Genomic DNA, 16,991 nt, shown 5'->3' with positions numbered 1-16,991 from the left:
ACACACACTGTAGTCTTCATACTGCTTTTCCATTTCTCCTACAGCTTAGCTGCCAGCTCTTGTTTAAACTCATGGCCTTTATGCAGATAACTGGAGACAGATTTCTGCGGTGATTTTTGCACACCCGCACCCAGACCTACACCCCTGGCAGGGACCGATTTTGCTAACCCCTAGGTAGGCCTCTGTTTCTACCACTGCCACTTGCCTGCTGCCCTATGGTCTGGCATAAATGTATGTACAAAGGTAACTATATAGGCATGATTCCACCTAACAATCTGGAGATCAAGGAACTGCTTAGTTTCCTTTTTGCCCTCACTTTCCTTTTTACCTGGAAGAGCTATTGCAAGGATGAGGAAGCTATGCCCCCTGCCTGGCCAATGGCTGGAAATGGTGGAATTTGTTGTCCAGCGATATCCGGAGGGCCAGGGGTGCACTTCCTCTGCTCTGTTGGACTTGCCTCTGGTTTATTCTGACTTGATAGACACTTGCCAGCTACCTCTGAATGGCAGGAAATTCAGGGAAGCCTTTCTAAGGTCAGACATTTTTGAAATGGCATTAGTCAAGATGCAATGGATGTCTAGTGAGTTTAACTGCTCTCATTTATGAATGGGGTGGGGTGAGAAACATGGGGCTCTCCAAATGTTGGAATTCATCTCTCATCAGCCCCGGACATCATTTCGTGACTAATGGTCAGAGAATTATGGGAGTTGTAGTCCAGTAACATCTTGATAGACACAGGTTTCCCACCTCCATGGGTTAGGGAATTTTGCTTAAGACTACGCGAGTGGTGCTGTGGGTTAAACCACAGAGCCTAGGACTTGCCGATCAGAAGGTTGGTGGTTCGAATCCCCACGATGGGGTGAGCTCCCGTTGCTTGGTCCCTGCTCCTGCCAACCTAGCAGTTCGAAAGCACATCAAAGTGCAAGTAGATAAATAGGTACCGCTCCGGCGGGAAGGAAAACGGCATTTCCGTGCACTGCTCTGGTTTGCCAGAAGCGGCTTAGTCATGCTGGCCACATGACCCGGAAGCTGTACACCGGCTCCCTTGGCCAATAAAGTGAGATGGGCGCTGCAACCCCAGAGTCAGTCATGACTGGACCTAACGGTCAGGGGTCCCGTTACCTTTACATTTTACACAATGTTGTGGAAAAAATTGTATGTAGCATAGCTTTTCCAGGCTATGTACACACTCTCATTTACTCTGCAACTAGCATGCTCCCACTACTGGTTTGGAGAGCCATATACAACAAACCAATAGCCACAATCTGTATCTAGCCTTGTTGTTTCTTATGGAATACTGCATTTAGATGTGTGTTCCCACAAAGCAGCTCCGAACAGAGAAAAAAGAATGGCACAGCTGCATCTAAAACTGGTAATGTGTACGCAGCGCCAGTCCTTGGTAAAAACAAAAAACAAATAAACAACCCTCTGCCGACCAGATCATTCCTTGTTTGCTCTCAATGCCAGCCACCTTGAAGGATGCAAAGATAGTAGTACAGAGAAGAACAATGGCATCACCTTCCTAAAACCCAATTTACAAAGAGCAGCAATCACATAAAACACAACCAAACTTTCAGGAAATCTCTTAACAGCTCATAGATGTCCCATGCAAATGCCTCAGGGACATCTCTGAAGGGAGGAAACAGACTTGTTCCAGACAGTGACTAACTTGTTTGGCCATGAGGGCTCTGTCAGTGGAGCCAAAACAAACCCCAACTTTAAAAGAATAATTAATCTGAGCATACATTGGCCCGGAATTTGGTAATGTGACAAAGCAGTTGTTCTAATGAAGGAGGTCTGCTTCTTTTGCAAAGCAAGCATTTCAAACCCCTGGGATCAGTGATGTGGGCCAGGGCTTTAGTTTTCCACATTCTAGAGCTGAGAGCTGAGAGACAGCTTCACCCGTGAGCAAAAGGCAAGGGAAGTAGAGGTGGCCAGCCCTGAGAGCCACTGAAAGAAGCATGAATCCATCAACTGGATGGGCCTACAGCAGATTTGCTATGTTGTGTGTGCATTGCAGACCATATTCACCTAAGAAGAGAAATCAAGCAAGTCTGGCCCTCTGAAGGATGGAGCTGGAACAGACCTTCTCCAAAACCATTTCTCCTCCCAGAATGTTGATGCTGATTATTTCCCAGTCCCTGACTACTCCGGTACAGAATGATTTGGGGCAAAAATAAACCTGATTGCTTCTGGAACAGAAATTCTAGTCAACATACTAGCCATCTCTTGCTGAGGCTACTGCAGTCTTCTTAACATTTATAGCAGAGCTTTCCAAACTGTGTATCATGACATGTTAGTGTGTTGGCTGCAGTGTGTAGGTGTGTCACATGAATGCTCTCCGTGCTTCTCCTAGGGCTGGAAAGAGGTTGTCCCTAACATAAAAGTTTGGAAAGCTCTGATTATAGAGTTAGGCTTGAGTTTTCAACCCCAACTCTGTTGTGATCTCATTGGACTGACTTGGACCAACCTCTTCCTCTTGAGCCTCAGCCTACACAACACATCTGTAAGATAGGATGAATCAGAAGCTTAATAAGTTATGGATAGACAGCTTAGGTCCAAGCTACCTGAAAGATCATATTCCCTCACATGAACCTGCCTGGATTTTCAAGTGTTCAAAGGAGACTCTTCTCTCAGTCCCACCGCCCACACAGGAACACTTGGTGGGGACACGGAAAAGGTCCTTCTCGGTGGCTGCTCCCAGACTCTGGAACTCCCTCCCTGGAGATGCTTGTCAGGCTCCCTCCTTGTTGTCCTTCCACAACAAGGTGAGGACATTCTTTTCCAGCAGGCTTTTGGGAACTGACTGTTTTTAATGAAAGGACTGGTGCTGCACTTGTTTTATTGTAATTATTTGTATATTTTAAACATGTGCTATATATATATATATATATATATATATATATATATATATATATATATGCTTTCGTAGATTTTCACGGGTACAGGAATGCAGGTTTTGGTGTCTTCGGGTGTCTTCCCGTGTAAGAGTTGGGGTGTCTAGGCGACGTTTCGACGAGGTCTCACTCGTCATCTTCAGTAGGTTCTTGTCAGCTGGAAGGTTTCCTCCCCGTAGAGGTGAGATATTTGCTTTCGTAGATTTTCACGGGTACAGGAATGCAGGTTTTGGTGTCTTCGGGTGTCTTCCCGTGTAAGAGTTGGGGTGTCTAGGCGACGTTTCGACGAGGTCTCACTCGTCATCTTCAAGATGACGAGTGAGACCTCGTCGAAACGTCGCCTAGACACCCCAACTCTTACACGGGAAGACACCCGAAGACACCAAAACCTGCATATATATATATGTATACACACACACACACACACACACACACACACACACACATATATATATAGTATTAATTAGATGGATTTTAATTGTTTTTTAATAATTGTTTTTTCTATGTTTCTAGCAATTCTTGTTTTTATTTGTAAGCCACCTTGAGTCCCACTTGGGAAAAAGGTGCAGTACTACTACTACTAATGCTACCCTGAGCCTTCTTTATAGAACAAATTATATATCTAAATTAAAAGGGGACTATTACAGTTTAGAAATTAAATATATTTTTTCTCCTGTGCTTTCATTTCAGTTACACAGTCTTATGAATATATCCTGAAACTGGGAGAAATGGACCTTTTTAGAGTTTACAGTTAGGAACAAACTAACTGATACAGCTCAATAAAATGGACAAACACTGACATCTGGAGGCCAGATAAAAGACTGCACAGTTCCCGGGATACATGTGTCAATTCATTGTAAGAATCTGACTTTTGGACAAGTTTCCTGTTTGGATTCTTTCCTCTGCTACGGTAGCAAAAAAACAGGGGTGGGTGGCATCCATCTAAGCTTTATTCAGAGCAGACCCACTGAAATTAATGGACCTAACTTCGTCATGCTCATTAATTTCAAGGGGTCTCCTCTGAGTAAAACATAGTTAAATGTCATCCGTTGTCTGTTGTATCTCTGTAGCCATGCTGCTACTGCTACTAATAGTCAATACAGACTTTTCTTCTTGAACGTTGTCTATCTTCACAAAAGAGCATTCTATTATTCTGACTCTTTCTTAGGACAATTTTGAATTTCTTTAGGATTTCAGTGGGTGTGGTGTGTTGAGCGCAAGTTAAATGTTTCTTCATCACTCTGCAGCCTCCCCAGCTGCCCACACTTCCTGATCTGAAAAAGCCCCATGGGAAGTGTTATATCACAACACCTCCCCCTGGACTTTGGTTTAAGTGTGGACACCCAGGAAGAGTGAAGAGTGCAGGCCACAGGTGATATGCTTTGCAGAACAAAGGATGAACTCTTTTTTCAGGGGGGGTGGGAGGGAATTTGGGCACAGTATCACTTGAGAGAGACTATTTTTATGCATTTCATTTATTAATGGTTTCCTATGAAGCACCTCAAGGCGATCTCACAACTCAACAAAAACGTATATGAAACTATTGTTTGTTTTTGTTTGTTTGTTTGTTTGTTTGTATCTCACCTGTCTCCCAGAACTGAGACTCAAGGTGGCTCACACAAATTGAAGCAAATACAAATAAAACACTAAAAACAGATAGGCTATAGTTTAAAAGTTACCGAGCTACCTATAGCATTAAAACAATGTAATAAAGGACAAAAAGGATGGATCCAGTCTAGCCTCTCTAGGAAAGGCATTCCAAAGTGAGGAGTCATTGGTGACTCAGAGTTCAACCATCATTGTTCAGGGAAGTTTTTAATGTGTGACATTTTAATGTATTTTTAATCTTTGTTGGAAGCCGCCCATGGTGGCTGGGGAAGCCCATCCAGATAGGTGGGGTACAAATAATAAATTACTATTATTATTACTATTATTGTGGTGAAATGTCTGACAGCCACAGAAGTTAAACACACCCATCCATAGGTTTCAAAGTACAATGAATATGAAGATGAAAGAATAAACATCCTCACAGAAAGAAACAATAATCCCACAGTCACTGTGAAATAAGCTGAAAAGCTTTCCTTGATTTAAAAAAACAAAAACAAAAAGACTTTGGAGGGTAGGACATGAACCAATCAATTCAAAAAGGAGATTCTGACTAAACATCAGGAAGAACTTTCTGATGATAAGAGCTGTTTGACAGTGGAACAGACTCCCTCAGAAGGTTGTGGACTCAGTACCAATTTATTCATGTATAAGCTATATACAGGGTGAGTCCTTTAAAAGTGGCCCCATGGATACAGACTACACATGTTCCTATCACACCCCACTGCTATTAACATTCTGAGAGACTGCAGGAAATCTTGTTCAAAGCTCTCTCACATCATTTCTACTTTCTGCTTACACTCTTGGCCACACTGAAGTGTAACAGCTTCCTGGGAGCCACTTGCTTACTGAGAATCATGGAAGATTAAGAGATAGATAAAATAATCCTCACTGATTATAGCTGCACTACTTCACCATGGCCACCAGATGGGGGCCCATTTTCAAAGTAGGTGCTAAGTATTCTACATATCAGGGGTAGTTTTAGCTGAAAGAGGCAAAGGTGCACAAATGTCAGCTCACGGGGACCGAGGTGCCATGTCTGTTATGGAATGAGATGGTAACCCAAACCAGGAATGCAGACTAATAGTGTGTGGCCAAAATAAAACTGTGGTTCTTCATGTTGCTCGAAATCAGTCATTATTTGACTTCAAATGCTCCAGATTAAATATTCCAGGGACAAACCCCACTTTTCAACTTTAAGTAGAATATCTACTCCATGTTGTTATAATCCCAAAAGCAACACTGGGGGGGGGGCAAGCATCTCCCCTAAACAAGGAGTTTGCCCCACATGTCCGTCCTCCCTTTTCCAAGCTCCTGACATTAACATATCCTGTTATTTTTCTTTCTCATTCCCATCAAAATATACCGTATTTTCCTGTGTATAACATGCCCCCGTGTATAAGATGCCCCCTATTTTGGGGGACTCCAAATTTAGAAAAGGGGGGGGGGAGATTGCCCAGAGCTGCTGAGCTTTGGGGGAGGGATTTATGAAAAACGCTCACCTGCCTGTCATACTCTGCCACTCATATGCGTTGCAAAAGCAAAATATCATCTGTCCCTTCACCGGCAGAAGCTGCCAATCGCCTGCCCACTTGCTGCAGTGACAGCCAATCAACACCAGCCCTTGCTGCAGGCACCAATAGCACAACCAATAGCCACTGACCACCAATTCTGCGTCCCCCCTATGCACTATCCATGTATGACGACCCCCAATTTTTAACATAATTTTTTAATTAAAAAAAAACCCCTCATTTGATACAAGGAAAAGTACAGTACTTTGCCTCTTCTGTGCCCTTCCCTCCATTTTTTTTCTGGTGCAGCCGCTGTGTGACTCCCATACTATTTCTCTTCCAAGAAGTTTTGCAGCCAATTAGATATTTCAACCTGAGTCTCTCAAGGTCTTATCCAACCCTCTAACTCAGGAATGGGGAATCTTCCTCAGCTTTAGGGTCACATTCCCCCTCCTCTCTTGGGGATGCATGCCACAGTGGGTGGGGGACCAGAGGCAAAAGTAGGTGGAGCAACAAATCTGATTCTTACCTTTGCAGAGTGGCTTACATACCAGTCACACAAAGACCAGAGGTTGCTACACCCACACAACCACAGATCTCTTCAATCCAGACAAGCATTATCACCATTCACACATTCACACTGCAATTCATTCCATTTCCCAACTTTCCCCTAACGGTTCATTTCCTCATTATATTTGAGGTTTCACAAAATGTGAAATCCATTTCCAAAAAAACCTAATGGAATATAACACATGTTTAGTTCTCATTTCTGTGTTACAGTGGTACCTCTGGTTAAGAACTTAATTCGTTCCGGAGGTCCGTTCTTAACCTGAAACTGTTCTTAACCTGAAGCACCACTTTAGCTAACGGGGCCTCCAGCTGCCTTTGCGCCGCCGGAGCATGATTTCTGTTCTCACCCTGAAGCAAAATTCTTAACCTGAGGTACTATTTCTGGGTTTTTGGAGTCTGTAACCTGAAGCGTATGTAACCTGGAGCGTTTGTAACACGAGGTACCACTGTATTTGATTCCAAAAAAAACCTCTGTCTGCATTCACCTTAATGTGGAGAATCATGGGAGCAGAGTGACAAAATTTGGGGTGCTATAGCAGCATGCCCCTTCATGGATCACTGCCTTGCCGTGGTGAAGGGGCTTGAATAACTTAGAGAAGCTAAGAGCTATGCAGTGCAGGGCACCCAAGATGGACAGGTAATAGTGGAGAGTTTTGACCAAACGTGATCCACCTGGAGCAGGAACTAGCAAGCCACTCCAGTATCCCTGCCAAGAAAACTCCATGGACAAAGACAACAGGCATATAAAAGTTATGTCGCTGGAAGATGAGCCCCTCAGGTCGGAAGGCATCCAACATGCTACTGAGGAAGTGCGGAGGACAAGTACAAGTAGATTCAGAGCTGATGAAGCAGCTGGGCCAAAGCCGAAAGGTTGCTCAGTTGCGGATATGCCTGGAAGCGAAAGGAAAGTCCAATGCTGTAAAGAAAAATATTGCATAGAAACCTGGAATGTAAGAACCATGAACCTGGGTAAGTTGGATGTGGTCATAAATGAGATGGCAAGAATAAATATTGACATCCTGGGTACAAGTGAACTAAAATGGATGGGAATGGGTGAATTCAGTTCGGATGACCATCATATCTACTACTGTGGGCAAGAATCCTGTAAAAGAAATGGAGTGGCCCTCATAGTAAACAAAAGAGTGGTGAAAGCTGTACTGGGATGCAATCTCAAAAATGATAGAATGATCTCGATATGAATCCAAGGCAGACCTTTTAACATCACAGTAATCCAAGTTTATGCACCAACTACTGCTGCTGAAGAAACTGAAATTGACCAATTCTATGAAGACTTACAACACCTTATAGAAAAGGATGTTCTTCTCATTATAGGGGATTGGGATGCTAAAGTAGGGAATCAAGAGATAAAAAGAACAACTGGCAAGTTTGGCCTTGGAATTCAAAATGAAGCAGGGCAAAGGCTAATAGAGTTCTGCCAAGAGAACAAGCTGGTCATCACAAACACGCTTTTCCAACAACACAAGAGACGACTCTACACATGGACATCACCAGATGGGCAGCATCGAAATTAGACTGATTATATTCTCTGCAGCCAAAGATGGAGAAGCTCTATACAGTCAGCAAAAACAAGACCTGGAGCTGACTGTCGCTCAGATCATCAGCTTCTTATAGCAAAATACAAGCTTAAATTGAAGAAAGTAGGAAAAACCACTGGGCCGGTAAGATGCAATCTAAATAAAATCCCTTATGAATACCCAGTGGAAGTGAGGAACAGGTTTAAGGATTTAGATTTGGTGGACAGAGTGCCTGAAGAACTATGGATGGAGGCTTGTAACATTATACAGGAGGCAGAAACAAAAACCATCCCAATGAAAAGGAAATGCAAGAAAGCAAAGTGGCTGTCCAACGAGGCCTTACAATTAGCGGGGGAGAAAAGGCAAGCAAAATGCGAGGGAGATAGTGAAAAATACAGGAAATTGAATGCAGATTTCCAAAAAATAGCAAGGAGAGACAAGAAGGGCTTCTTAAATGAGCAATGCAAAGAAAGGGAGGAAAACAATAGAATGAGGAAAACCAGAGATCTGTTCAAGAAAATTGGAGATATGAAAGGAACATTTCATACAAAGATTACCATAATAAAGGACAAAAGTGGTAAGGACCTAACAGAAGCAGAAGACATCAAGAAGAGGTGGCAAGAATACACAGAGGAATTATACCAGAAAGATATGGATGTCTCGTACACCCCAGGTAGTGTGGTTGCTGACCTTGAGCCAGACATCCTGGAGAGTGAAGTCAAATGGGCCTTAGAAAGCACTGCTAATAACAAGGCCAGTGGAAGTGATGATATTCCAGCTGAACTATTAAAAAAATTAAAAGATGATGCTGTTAAGGTGCTACACTCAATATGCCAGCAAGTTTGGAAAACTCAGCAGTGGCCAGAGGATTGGAGAAGATCAGTCTACATCCCAATCCCAAAGAAGGGCAGTGCCAAAGAATGCTCCAACTACCGCACAATTGCACTTATTTCACACGCTAACAAGGTTATGTTTAAAATTCTACAAGGCAGGCTTAAGCAGTATGTGGACTGAGAACTCCCAGAAGCGCAAGCTGGATTTCGAAGGGGCAGAGGAACCAGAGACCAAATTGCAAACATGCACTGGATTATGGAGAAAGCTAGAGAGTTCTAGAAAGGCATCTACTTCTGCTTCATTGACTATGCAAAAGTCTTTGACTGTGTCGAACACAGCAAACTATGGCAAGTTCTTAAAGAAATGGGAGTGCCTGATCACCTCATCTGTCTCACTGAGTGCTCACTGGAAGTACAGATCCTGAAGCTGAGGCTCCAATACGTTGGCCACCTCATGAGAAGAGAAGACTCCCTGGAAAAGACCCTTTCTGGAAACTTATGTTCATGGATTGGAAAGACACAATTCCTATATTGTTTATTTCAAGACAGCAGCAATCTGCCCAGTTACAGCCTATTAAAAAGGTAAAGGGACCCCTGACCATTAGGTCCAGTCGTGGCCGACTCTGGGGTTGCGGAGCTCATCTCGCTTTATTGGCTGAGGGAGCCGCCGTACAGCTTCTGGGTCATGTGGCCAGCATGACTAAGCCGCTTCTGGCGAACCAGAGCAGCACACGGAAACGCTGTTTACCTTCCCACTGGAGTGGTACCTGTTTATCTACTTGCACTTTGACGTGCTTTCAAACTGCTAGGTTGGCAGGAGCAGGGACCGAACAATGGGAGCTCACCCCGTCACGGGGATTTGAACCGCCAACCTTCTGATTGGCAAGTCCTAGGCTCTGTGGTTTAACCCACAGCGCCACCCGTGTCCCATTATAGGATCCTATTATAGTATCCTATTATAGGATACTGTATATTCCACACAGTTCGCTGCAGGAGCAGAGGTCCGAAGTCTAGTATCTTGCCCTAGCTGAAAAACCTTCTGGAAAACTTGCTGGAAACCACAGGAGGGAAGAGTGCTCTTGTACTCAAATCCTGCTTGTGGGTTTTCCTTTGGGGTATCTGATTGGCCACTGTGAGAACAAGATGCTGGACTTGATGAGCCCTTGGCCTGATCCAGGAGGCTCTTATGTGATTTATGCAAAGACCTCTTTCTGAGTTATGTGGCCAGTCCAAGAGGTGTAATACAACTGCCACTTCTTCAGAAAAGATTTATTACCAATACACTTCCCCAGCTAAGCATTTCCTGATGGCCGTTGCTAAGTGGATGTTTTCATATGATTAAGCTTTATTTTATTTACCGGTATTTGTTTGTTTTGTTTTGTTTTGTTTTTAAAAAAGGCTTCCCTTTTTAAAAAAAGCAGGTGAACGGGAAATAACCTGCTTAAATATTTCCTCTTTCTAAAGCTTTGTGTTTCCTTTTCATTCTTCCTGATTTATTTTGCTCTTGGCTTCTCATATGGGGGGGGGGAGGGGAGAATGGCACAGCTCTTTTGTTTGTCACATGAACCCATATACGGGGGCAGAACCTGCTATGAGTAACTCCTCAGGAAAGAGATCTGGGGGTTGTGGTTGACAGCTCAATTCTAACATCAGGTCATTGTATGAAGAGGCAATGAAAAAGGGTCCCAGGAGCCAGGGATGGGTTTGGCCAAAAAGGGAAATACTTTCCTTCACCACCACGATTACAGCAAATGACATCTGTATATGTATATAAGAGATTTTGCCATCCTGGCGCCCTAAAGATGTATTGGATTACAATGCCCATCAGCCCCAGCCCGGGGGGGGGGGATTTGATTCAGTTTGCATTTAAAGGCAGAGTTACCTAAGTTACACTTTTCAAAAATGAGAACTGAAACACAGTCATCCTTCAGTTTACGTGCGAGATTGCCTTACTCCATAAAAGCTCCCTGGACCGCTCCGATCTGCAGAACTGGCACCTGTTGCAGGTGCCACATAAAACCTATTCTGCATTTGACAGAAACTGATCTTTCAGCGTGGCAGCACCTACACTTTGGAAATTATCACCTGCTAAAGTCCGCAGAGGAAGCTGCTCTTAAAAGGCAGAGCAGGTTCCGGTCAATAAGTTGGCAACTGTCCCAAACAACCGCAATTTAGAGTCCTAATACAGGTCTTCCAGCACAGCTAACCGACCTAAAATAGCCATCGCCTGCTAGAGTTTTCCGAGAAAGCTGCTGTTAAAAGGCAGAGGAGCAGGGACAGGTGGAAACGTTGACAAATCCCCCCTCCCAGCTCCCAGGTTGATGGATTGTGCGCAGGCGCCCTGGAGACAAGGAGGAGCGAGCGCCTTTCGCAGCATCTCCCGGTTCTCCTTTCGCCTGGCCGCGATGACTCTGTGCACAGAAGCGGCCGTGGCGGCGCTGGGAGGCGGATCTGCAGCCCAGGCGGGAGGCGGCAGCATGTCGGAGCCAGCGCTGCAACCGAGGGCGGTCTTCACCTTGCCCAGGCAGCAGTCGCTCGCCTCGCCGCTGGTGATCAACCCCTTCGTGCAAGAGACGCGCCTGGATGCAAAGGATAAATCCCGGGTACAGGGGATTGACAGCCGCTGTAAACAGACCCCGGGGGTGGGGAAGGAGGATGGCCGGGGGCAGCCGGGGTGAACGGCACGGGGGCAGCCTGCTAGCTCACTAGGGAGGGGGTTAAAGGGGCCCTTTGCAAATGCCTCTTCAATGATGATGATAATAATAACAAAGCGCGCGCACGACGCTGCGCTTTGCAAACATTGACAGGCGTTTTTAAAGCAAAAAGCCATGCTGAAGATTGCAGAAATGAAATCTGTTGCAGTTATTTCTGGGTCTCCGTTTGGTGCCCGCCGACAGAGAAGGGGGCGGCGGCGGTTCTGGCTGAAAAGAGTCTGTCCTCCTTATTACATAAGCAGGCGAAGAATGCGTTCTGTTAGAATTCCTCAGAGCCCCACCTGCCTGGCGCTCCCGGGTCAACTCCCTGCAAGCGAAAGAGGCAGCTTCATCCTTCAGTTGGCAGCTGGATGTAAACCGTTTGCATCCTTTCTCTCTCATTTTTTGTATGGATCATGTGAGGGTTCTTTGTTGTTGTTTTTTGGGGGGGTGGAGAGAGTATGCCCTGATCTCAGCCAGGGCCTCAGCTGATTGATCCGTGAAATGGGGATAAGGCATCATTTATAAGCGAGGCAAATAAAATACATGAGTGGGGATAGTTTATACAAATCTTCTAGTTAGCATTGGTTCTAGTGTCTTTTAATAGTTGAACCCCACATGTGCTTAAACCAACAAAATCTATTTTCCTGGTCAGAGATATGAATATGTAAACTTGACTGGAGTCAGACAGTGTGTTTGGAACTTTGATTGGTGGACAATATATGGGGTCCTCAGTGGAGGCCCTTTAGCCAAGCTGGAAATGTCAGCATTGGACCCTTCTGGTTGCGAAGCCTTCTGTGGCCCCTTCTTATACATGTTGGGCTTCTCCAGATGGGATGCTTATTGAGCATCCTGTTTTGCTTGGATGCTGTGGTTAGGTTATAACTGGCTATATTTATTTATAGGGGAAGTGCTGTAGATAATCCATTTTGCACACAGAAAGTATCCAGTTCAATTCCTGGCATCTCCAGGTAGGGGCTGGACAGGTCCCCTACCTGAAAACCTAGAGAGATGCTGCCAGTCCATGTAGACAGTACTGAGCTAGATGGAAGAATGCAGTAGAAAGCAGCTTTCTATGTTCCTTCTGTTTAAGGGCAAGGGTTGTAGCTCATTGGTAGAGCATCTGCTTTGCAGGCAGAAAGACCCGAGTTAAGTCCCCAATGCCTGGAGTGGGAGAGACTCCTGCCTGAAACCCTGAAGAGCCTCTGTCAGTCAGTGTAAACAATATTGAGCTTGATAGACCAATGTATGTTTTGTTTTGTTTATTTATCAATTGAATGTATATACTGTCCTTCATCCGAAGATCACAGGGCGGTATACAACATAAAAATTCAAAATGAGAGCACAAAATTAATAACCAAGAACCGAAAACAACCCACACCAACAAATTCAAAAGGCCAGAGATAGTTTAAACAGCCAAAGGCCTGATTATAGAGGCCTGGTTATGTTCTGACTTGATATAAGGCAGGTTCCTATGTCCACACAGGCGTGGCAGGAAATTGTTGCCATTCTTATTTTCTATGTGCAATAAGTTAATTTGCTTCCTTTTGCTTTTACACTGCTGCTGTTAGATAAGCCACTATTCTTTCCATTTTAAAGATGAGAAACTGAGTCCATGCTTTGATGGTGGCATGCAGACTTCAAGCCTGCTGGATCTCCTAAAAGAAAAGAAAGAAACCTAAGAAGTACCAACAGAAAGCATACTGTTAGAATTAACGAATGAGCCTTTGAGCATGTTCTGAGCTCCACATTTTGTTTTCAATGCAAGAATGTGAATTGAGCTTGCAGCCCTTTAAACACAAAATAAATTCATAATCTGGTTTGCTTTCTGCATTCCTGTGGCCTAATTTAGAAGTGGGGAAACTATATTGTTGTTACTATTTTTAAACATTTGGAAAGTTTTGCTGATCTAAGGCAGATTGCCCAGAAATATATTATCAGTGGGTACTGTCCTGTTTTCTCCCCCCCTCCCTTCCACAATGTATTGGGAACAGCATAGCTCAGTATGACCAGAATATATTGCTGATGGTCCAAAGGTAAGGGTGACAGCTGTTTCTCCATCCACTTTTGCCTCTGGCCACACCAACTACTGGCATGCAAACTCCCCTACACCCCCCCCCCCTGGCCCAGCCTGGAATATTCAGGGAATATGGCCTTCCAGCTGAACATATGGAGATTCCCCACCCATGAAGTAGGCAGTTCTGGGACAGATGAACAAATTGTCTGACCTGGTAGGAGACTGCTTCTGGTGAACTTAACTTTATAGCTAATGGGATCAGATTTAGACATGGAATCTCCATCTCATCTCACCTTAAGGTGTTTCTGGAATTCCAGATATACTTCAAACTCCAACCTCTGCAAATGGTTGTATTCCAGTACAGAGTATTGTTATTCTAATACTGCCATAGATTAGATGTGAGGGATGCACACACACACACACACACACACACACACACAGAGTGGTACATACCTTGGGTTACAGATGCTTACAGATGCTTCAGGTTACAGACTCCGCTAACCCAGAAATAGTACCTCGGGTTAAAAACTTTGCTTCAGGATTAGAACAGAAATTGTGCTCCGGTGGCACGGTGGCAGCAGGAGGCCCCATTAGCTAAAGTGGTGCTTCAGGTTAAGAACAGTTTCAGGTTAAGAACGGACCTCCAGAATGAATTAAGTTCTTAACCCAAGGTACCACTGTACAAACTAGCAATCCTGGCAACTTGATGCCCCCCTCTCCCCATTGCACAGATTTCAGATTAGCAGTTGCTTTGTTCAACATTCTTAATAAAGTGGTATGTTGAATCCTGCACTGTGGTGGGCTTTGATCATAAATATAAGATTTTTGCTTTATGCAGACATTCTGATACCTTCCTGACTTCTGTTTCAAGCCTAGAGTTGTCAGTGTCTGGTTCAAACTTCTGCTTTTAGAGGAAGAAGAAAAAGAAGTTTTTTGTGAAATGTTAACCACAAGAAAAGTGCCACTGAAGTGACATTTACCACTGATAGCTGCAAGCACACATTAAACTCTGGTCTAGACAAGCGCTTGTAATCAGAATGAATGCTTCATAAAGATGGAACATTCATTCAGATTTGTTGAAAGGACGAGACTATGTTCTACCACTTGTTGGCGTCAGCCAGTAGACGCTACTTATATTGGAAGATTCAGGGCAGGTAAAAGAAAGCATATTTTCATGCAGGAACTTGCTCCCACAGAGGGCAGTAATGGCCACCAACCTAGATGGCTTTAAAAGATTAGACAGATTCATGGAGGAAAGAAGAAGAAGAAGAAGAAGAGTTTGGATTTGATATCCCGCTTTATCACTACCCTAAGGAGTTTCAAAGGGGCTAACATTCTCCTTTCCCTTCCTCCCCCACAACAAACACTCTGTGAGGTGAGTGAGGCTGAGAGACTTCAGAGAAGTGTGACTAGCCCAAGGTCACTCAGCAGCTGCATGTGGAGAAGTGGGGAATCAAACCTGGTTCACCAGGTTATGAGTCTACTGCTCTTAACCACTAATCCACACTGGCTCTGGCCATGATGGCTGTACTCTGGCTCCACAACACAACAAAGAGGTGCAGGGACTCAGTTCCAGCTGGAAAAAAGCCCTGCCCACAGGCATCTGGCTGACCACTGTTAAAACTGGATGCTGGACTAAATGGGCCATTGGCCTGATCCAGCAGGCTCTTCTTATCTTTTTAACATCTGATGTCACGTGTAACCTTACTGCAAACTTTTTACAAGCAAATTGTGTGGAACGCTCAGCAAGAAGGCCATCTGGATGTAACCTGTGTTGTTTTTAGCATTGTAGCATAGTGGTTGACCACAAACTCTGCATACAGGAAGTCCTGTGTTCTTTTGCCAAATTCTTTAAGTGGGGTAGGGAATAACCCTGCCTAAAATTATGGGACACACACACACACACAGTGTCACAGAGTCTCCACCTCTGCCTTAGTGGCTTTCTAAGGTTGTTTCCATGTTGCTAGTTTGCCATGGACCTCTGAACTACACCCTGAAGAAAGGCACCCTGCCAACATTTTCTGAGGTCATTTTAATCCTAGGAAGATGACAGGTTGATCCAGAGCACCTAAATCATGCCCATGGAATGTTTTCTGCAGCATGTCTGAGCAGATCAGTGCTTTACAGGTCTACACGGAAGTAAGTGCCACTGACTTCAGTGGGACTTCACCTGTCAGGCATTCTTTAGCTGTGATTCCTGCATTGCTGGCAGTTGGAATGGATGCCCCGTCGTGTTCCTTCCAGCTCTACAATTTTATGATCCTATGTATGTGTTGCGTTGCAGTCTAAACTGAGTAGTGGGAGCACAGGGCATGCAAACCCAGCCAACAGAACTAGACGAGCAAAGAGGAAGCTTATGAAACTTTGTGTGTTTCCTTTATGTGGCCGGAAAAGAGGGCTGACTCCCAGCCAGACCTGTGAAACTTCTCCACTCCGGACCCACCTTCTGTTTCGTTGAGAAGTGTAGTGCTTCTCTTCAATCTTGTAATTTCAAAGCTAAGATAAACCACTTCCCTTCCAGTCACCTTGGAGGCCCTTCCACATGCCCAGTATCTGATGACTGGGAGATACTTCTTTCCTGCTTCCTGAAATTGCTATCTTCCAGGGCATCTGACAGTTTTTTAGATGCTCTTAATGCGTTTAAGTGATTTCAATGTATTTTTAACCAGTTTAATCCAGATTTACTGTTTCTGCAGGGTTTTGGTTTTTTTTAATCCATCCAGATTAAATGGAAACATAATATGGGGTGATAGTTTGGTAAGGATGATGTGACATTGAGACTCCACAATAAGCTGCTATGGGGAAGTACCCAGAGCATATCTGCCTTGGTGGCAAAGAGGGAGACTGCACATTTTCAAACCCAGGCTATCAAAACAGACCAGAGCCTGTTCTCTGCCCTGCTTCCACCCCGCAGATCTTCTACTTTTTCACCATGACCTGCAGAAGGGATGTTCTCAGGGCAAATGAATTGAGTGCAGAAGCAGGTGGCATTATGTTTTTTGGGGAGGACCTATCAGCAGATTTGAATGTTCAAGAAAGCATGTGGGATGGTCCCTTCAGGACCAAGCCACTTCCAAAATGCATATTGAGGGTGTTTATATTTTGAGTACTCTCCTAATATATCAGAGGTGGACCTTGGGACTCTGCCCAAGGCACACCCCTCACCAGCCTGCTGTGCCCCCTCACTGAGAGTTTTTGGCTGGCTAGTATGTATCCTTGAAGGCGATAGTGCCTATTCCCTGCCAGGATGGAGGAGCCTCTTGTACAAATATTTTAAAAGTGTCAATTGTTCCACCCACGGTTGCCTCTGGCCCACCCACCACTGGTCTT

General features: G+C 44.5%; 1 protein-coding gene across 1 annotated transcript in view; it reads left to right on the top strand.

Annotated features, from left to right (window-relative positions):
- The first annotated feature begins 11,289 nt into the window (after window positions 1-11,289).
- LPCAT2 (lysophosphatidylcholine acyltransferase 2) overlaps window positions 11,290-16,991 on the top strand; it is a 33,367-nt gene continuing 27,665 nt past the window's right edge. Inside the window, exon 1 of the mRNA XM_083513678.1 lies at window positions 11,290-11,554. Coding sequence (XP_083369804.1) covers window positions 11,357-11,554 — 198 coding nt within the window. The 5' untranslated portion in view covers window positions 11,290-11,356. The remainder of the gene's footprint in view (window positions 11,555-16,991) is intronic.

Source organism: Podarcis liolepis (assembly GCF_965112155.1).
Source record: "Podarcis liolepis genome assembly, chromosome: 7".
Classification (NCBI taxonomy): domain Eukaryota; kingdom Metazoa; phylum Chordata; class Lepidosauria; order Squamata; family Lacertidae; genus Podarcis; species Podarcis liolepis.
Note: the sequence above shows the minus strand (reverse complement) of the source record. Positions and strands in the feature narration are given on the sequence as shown.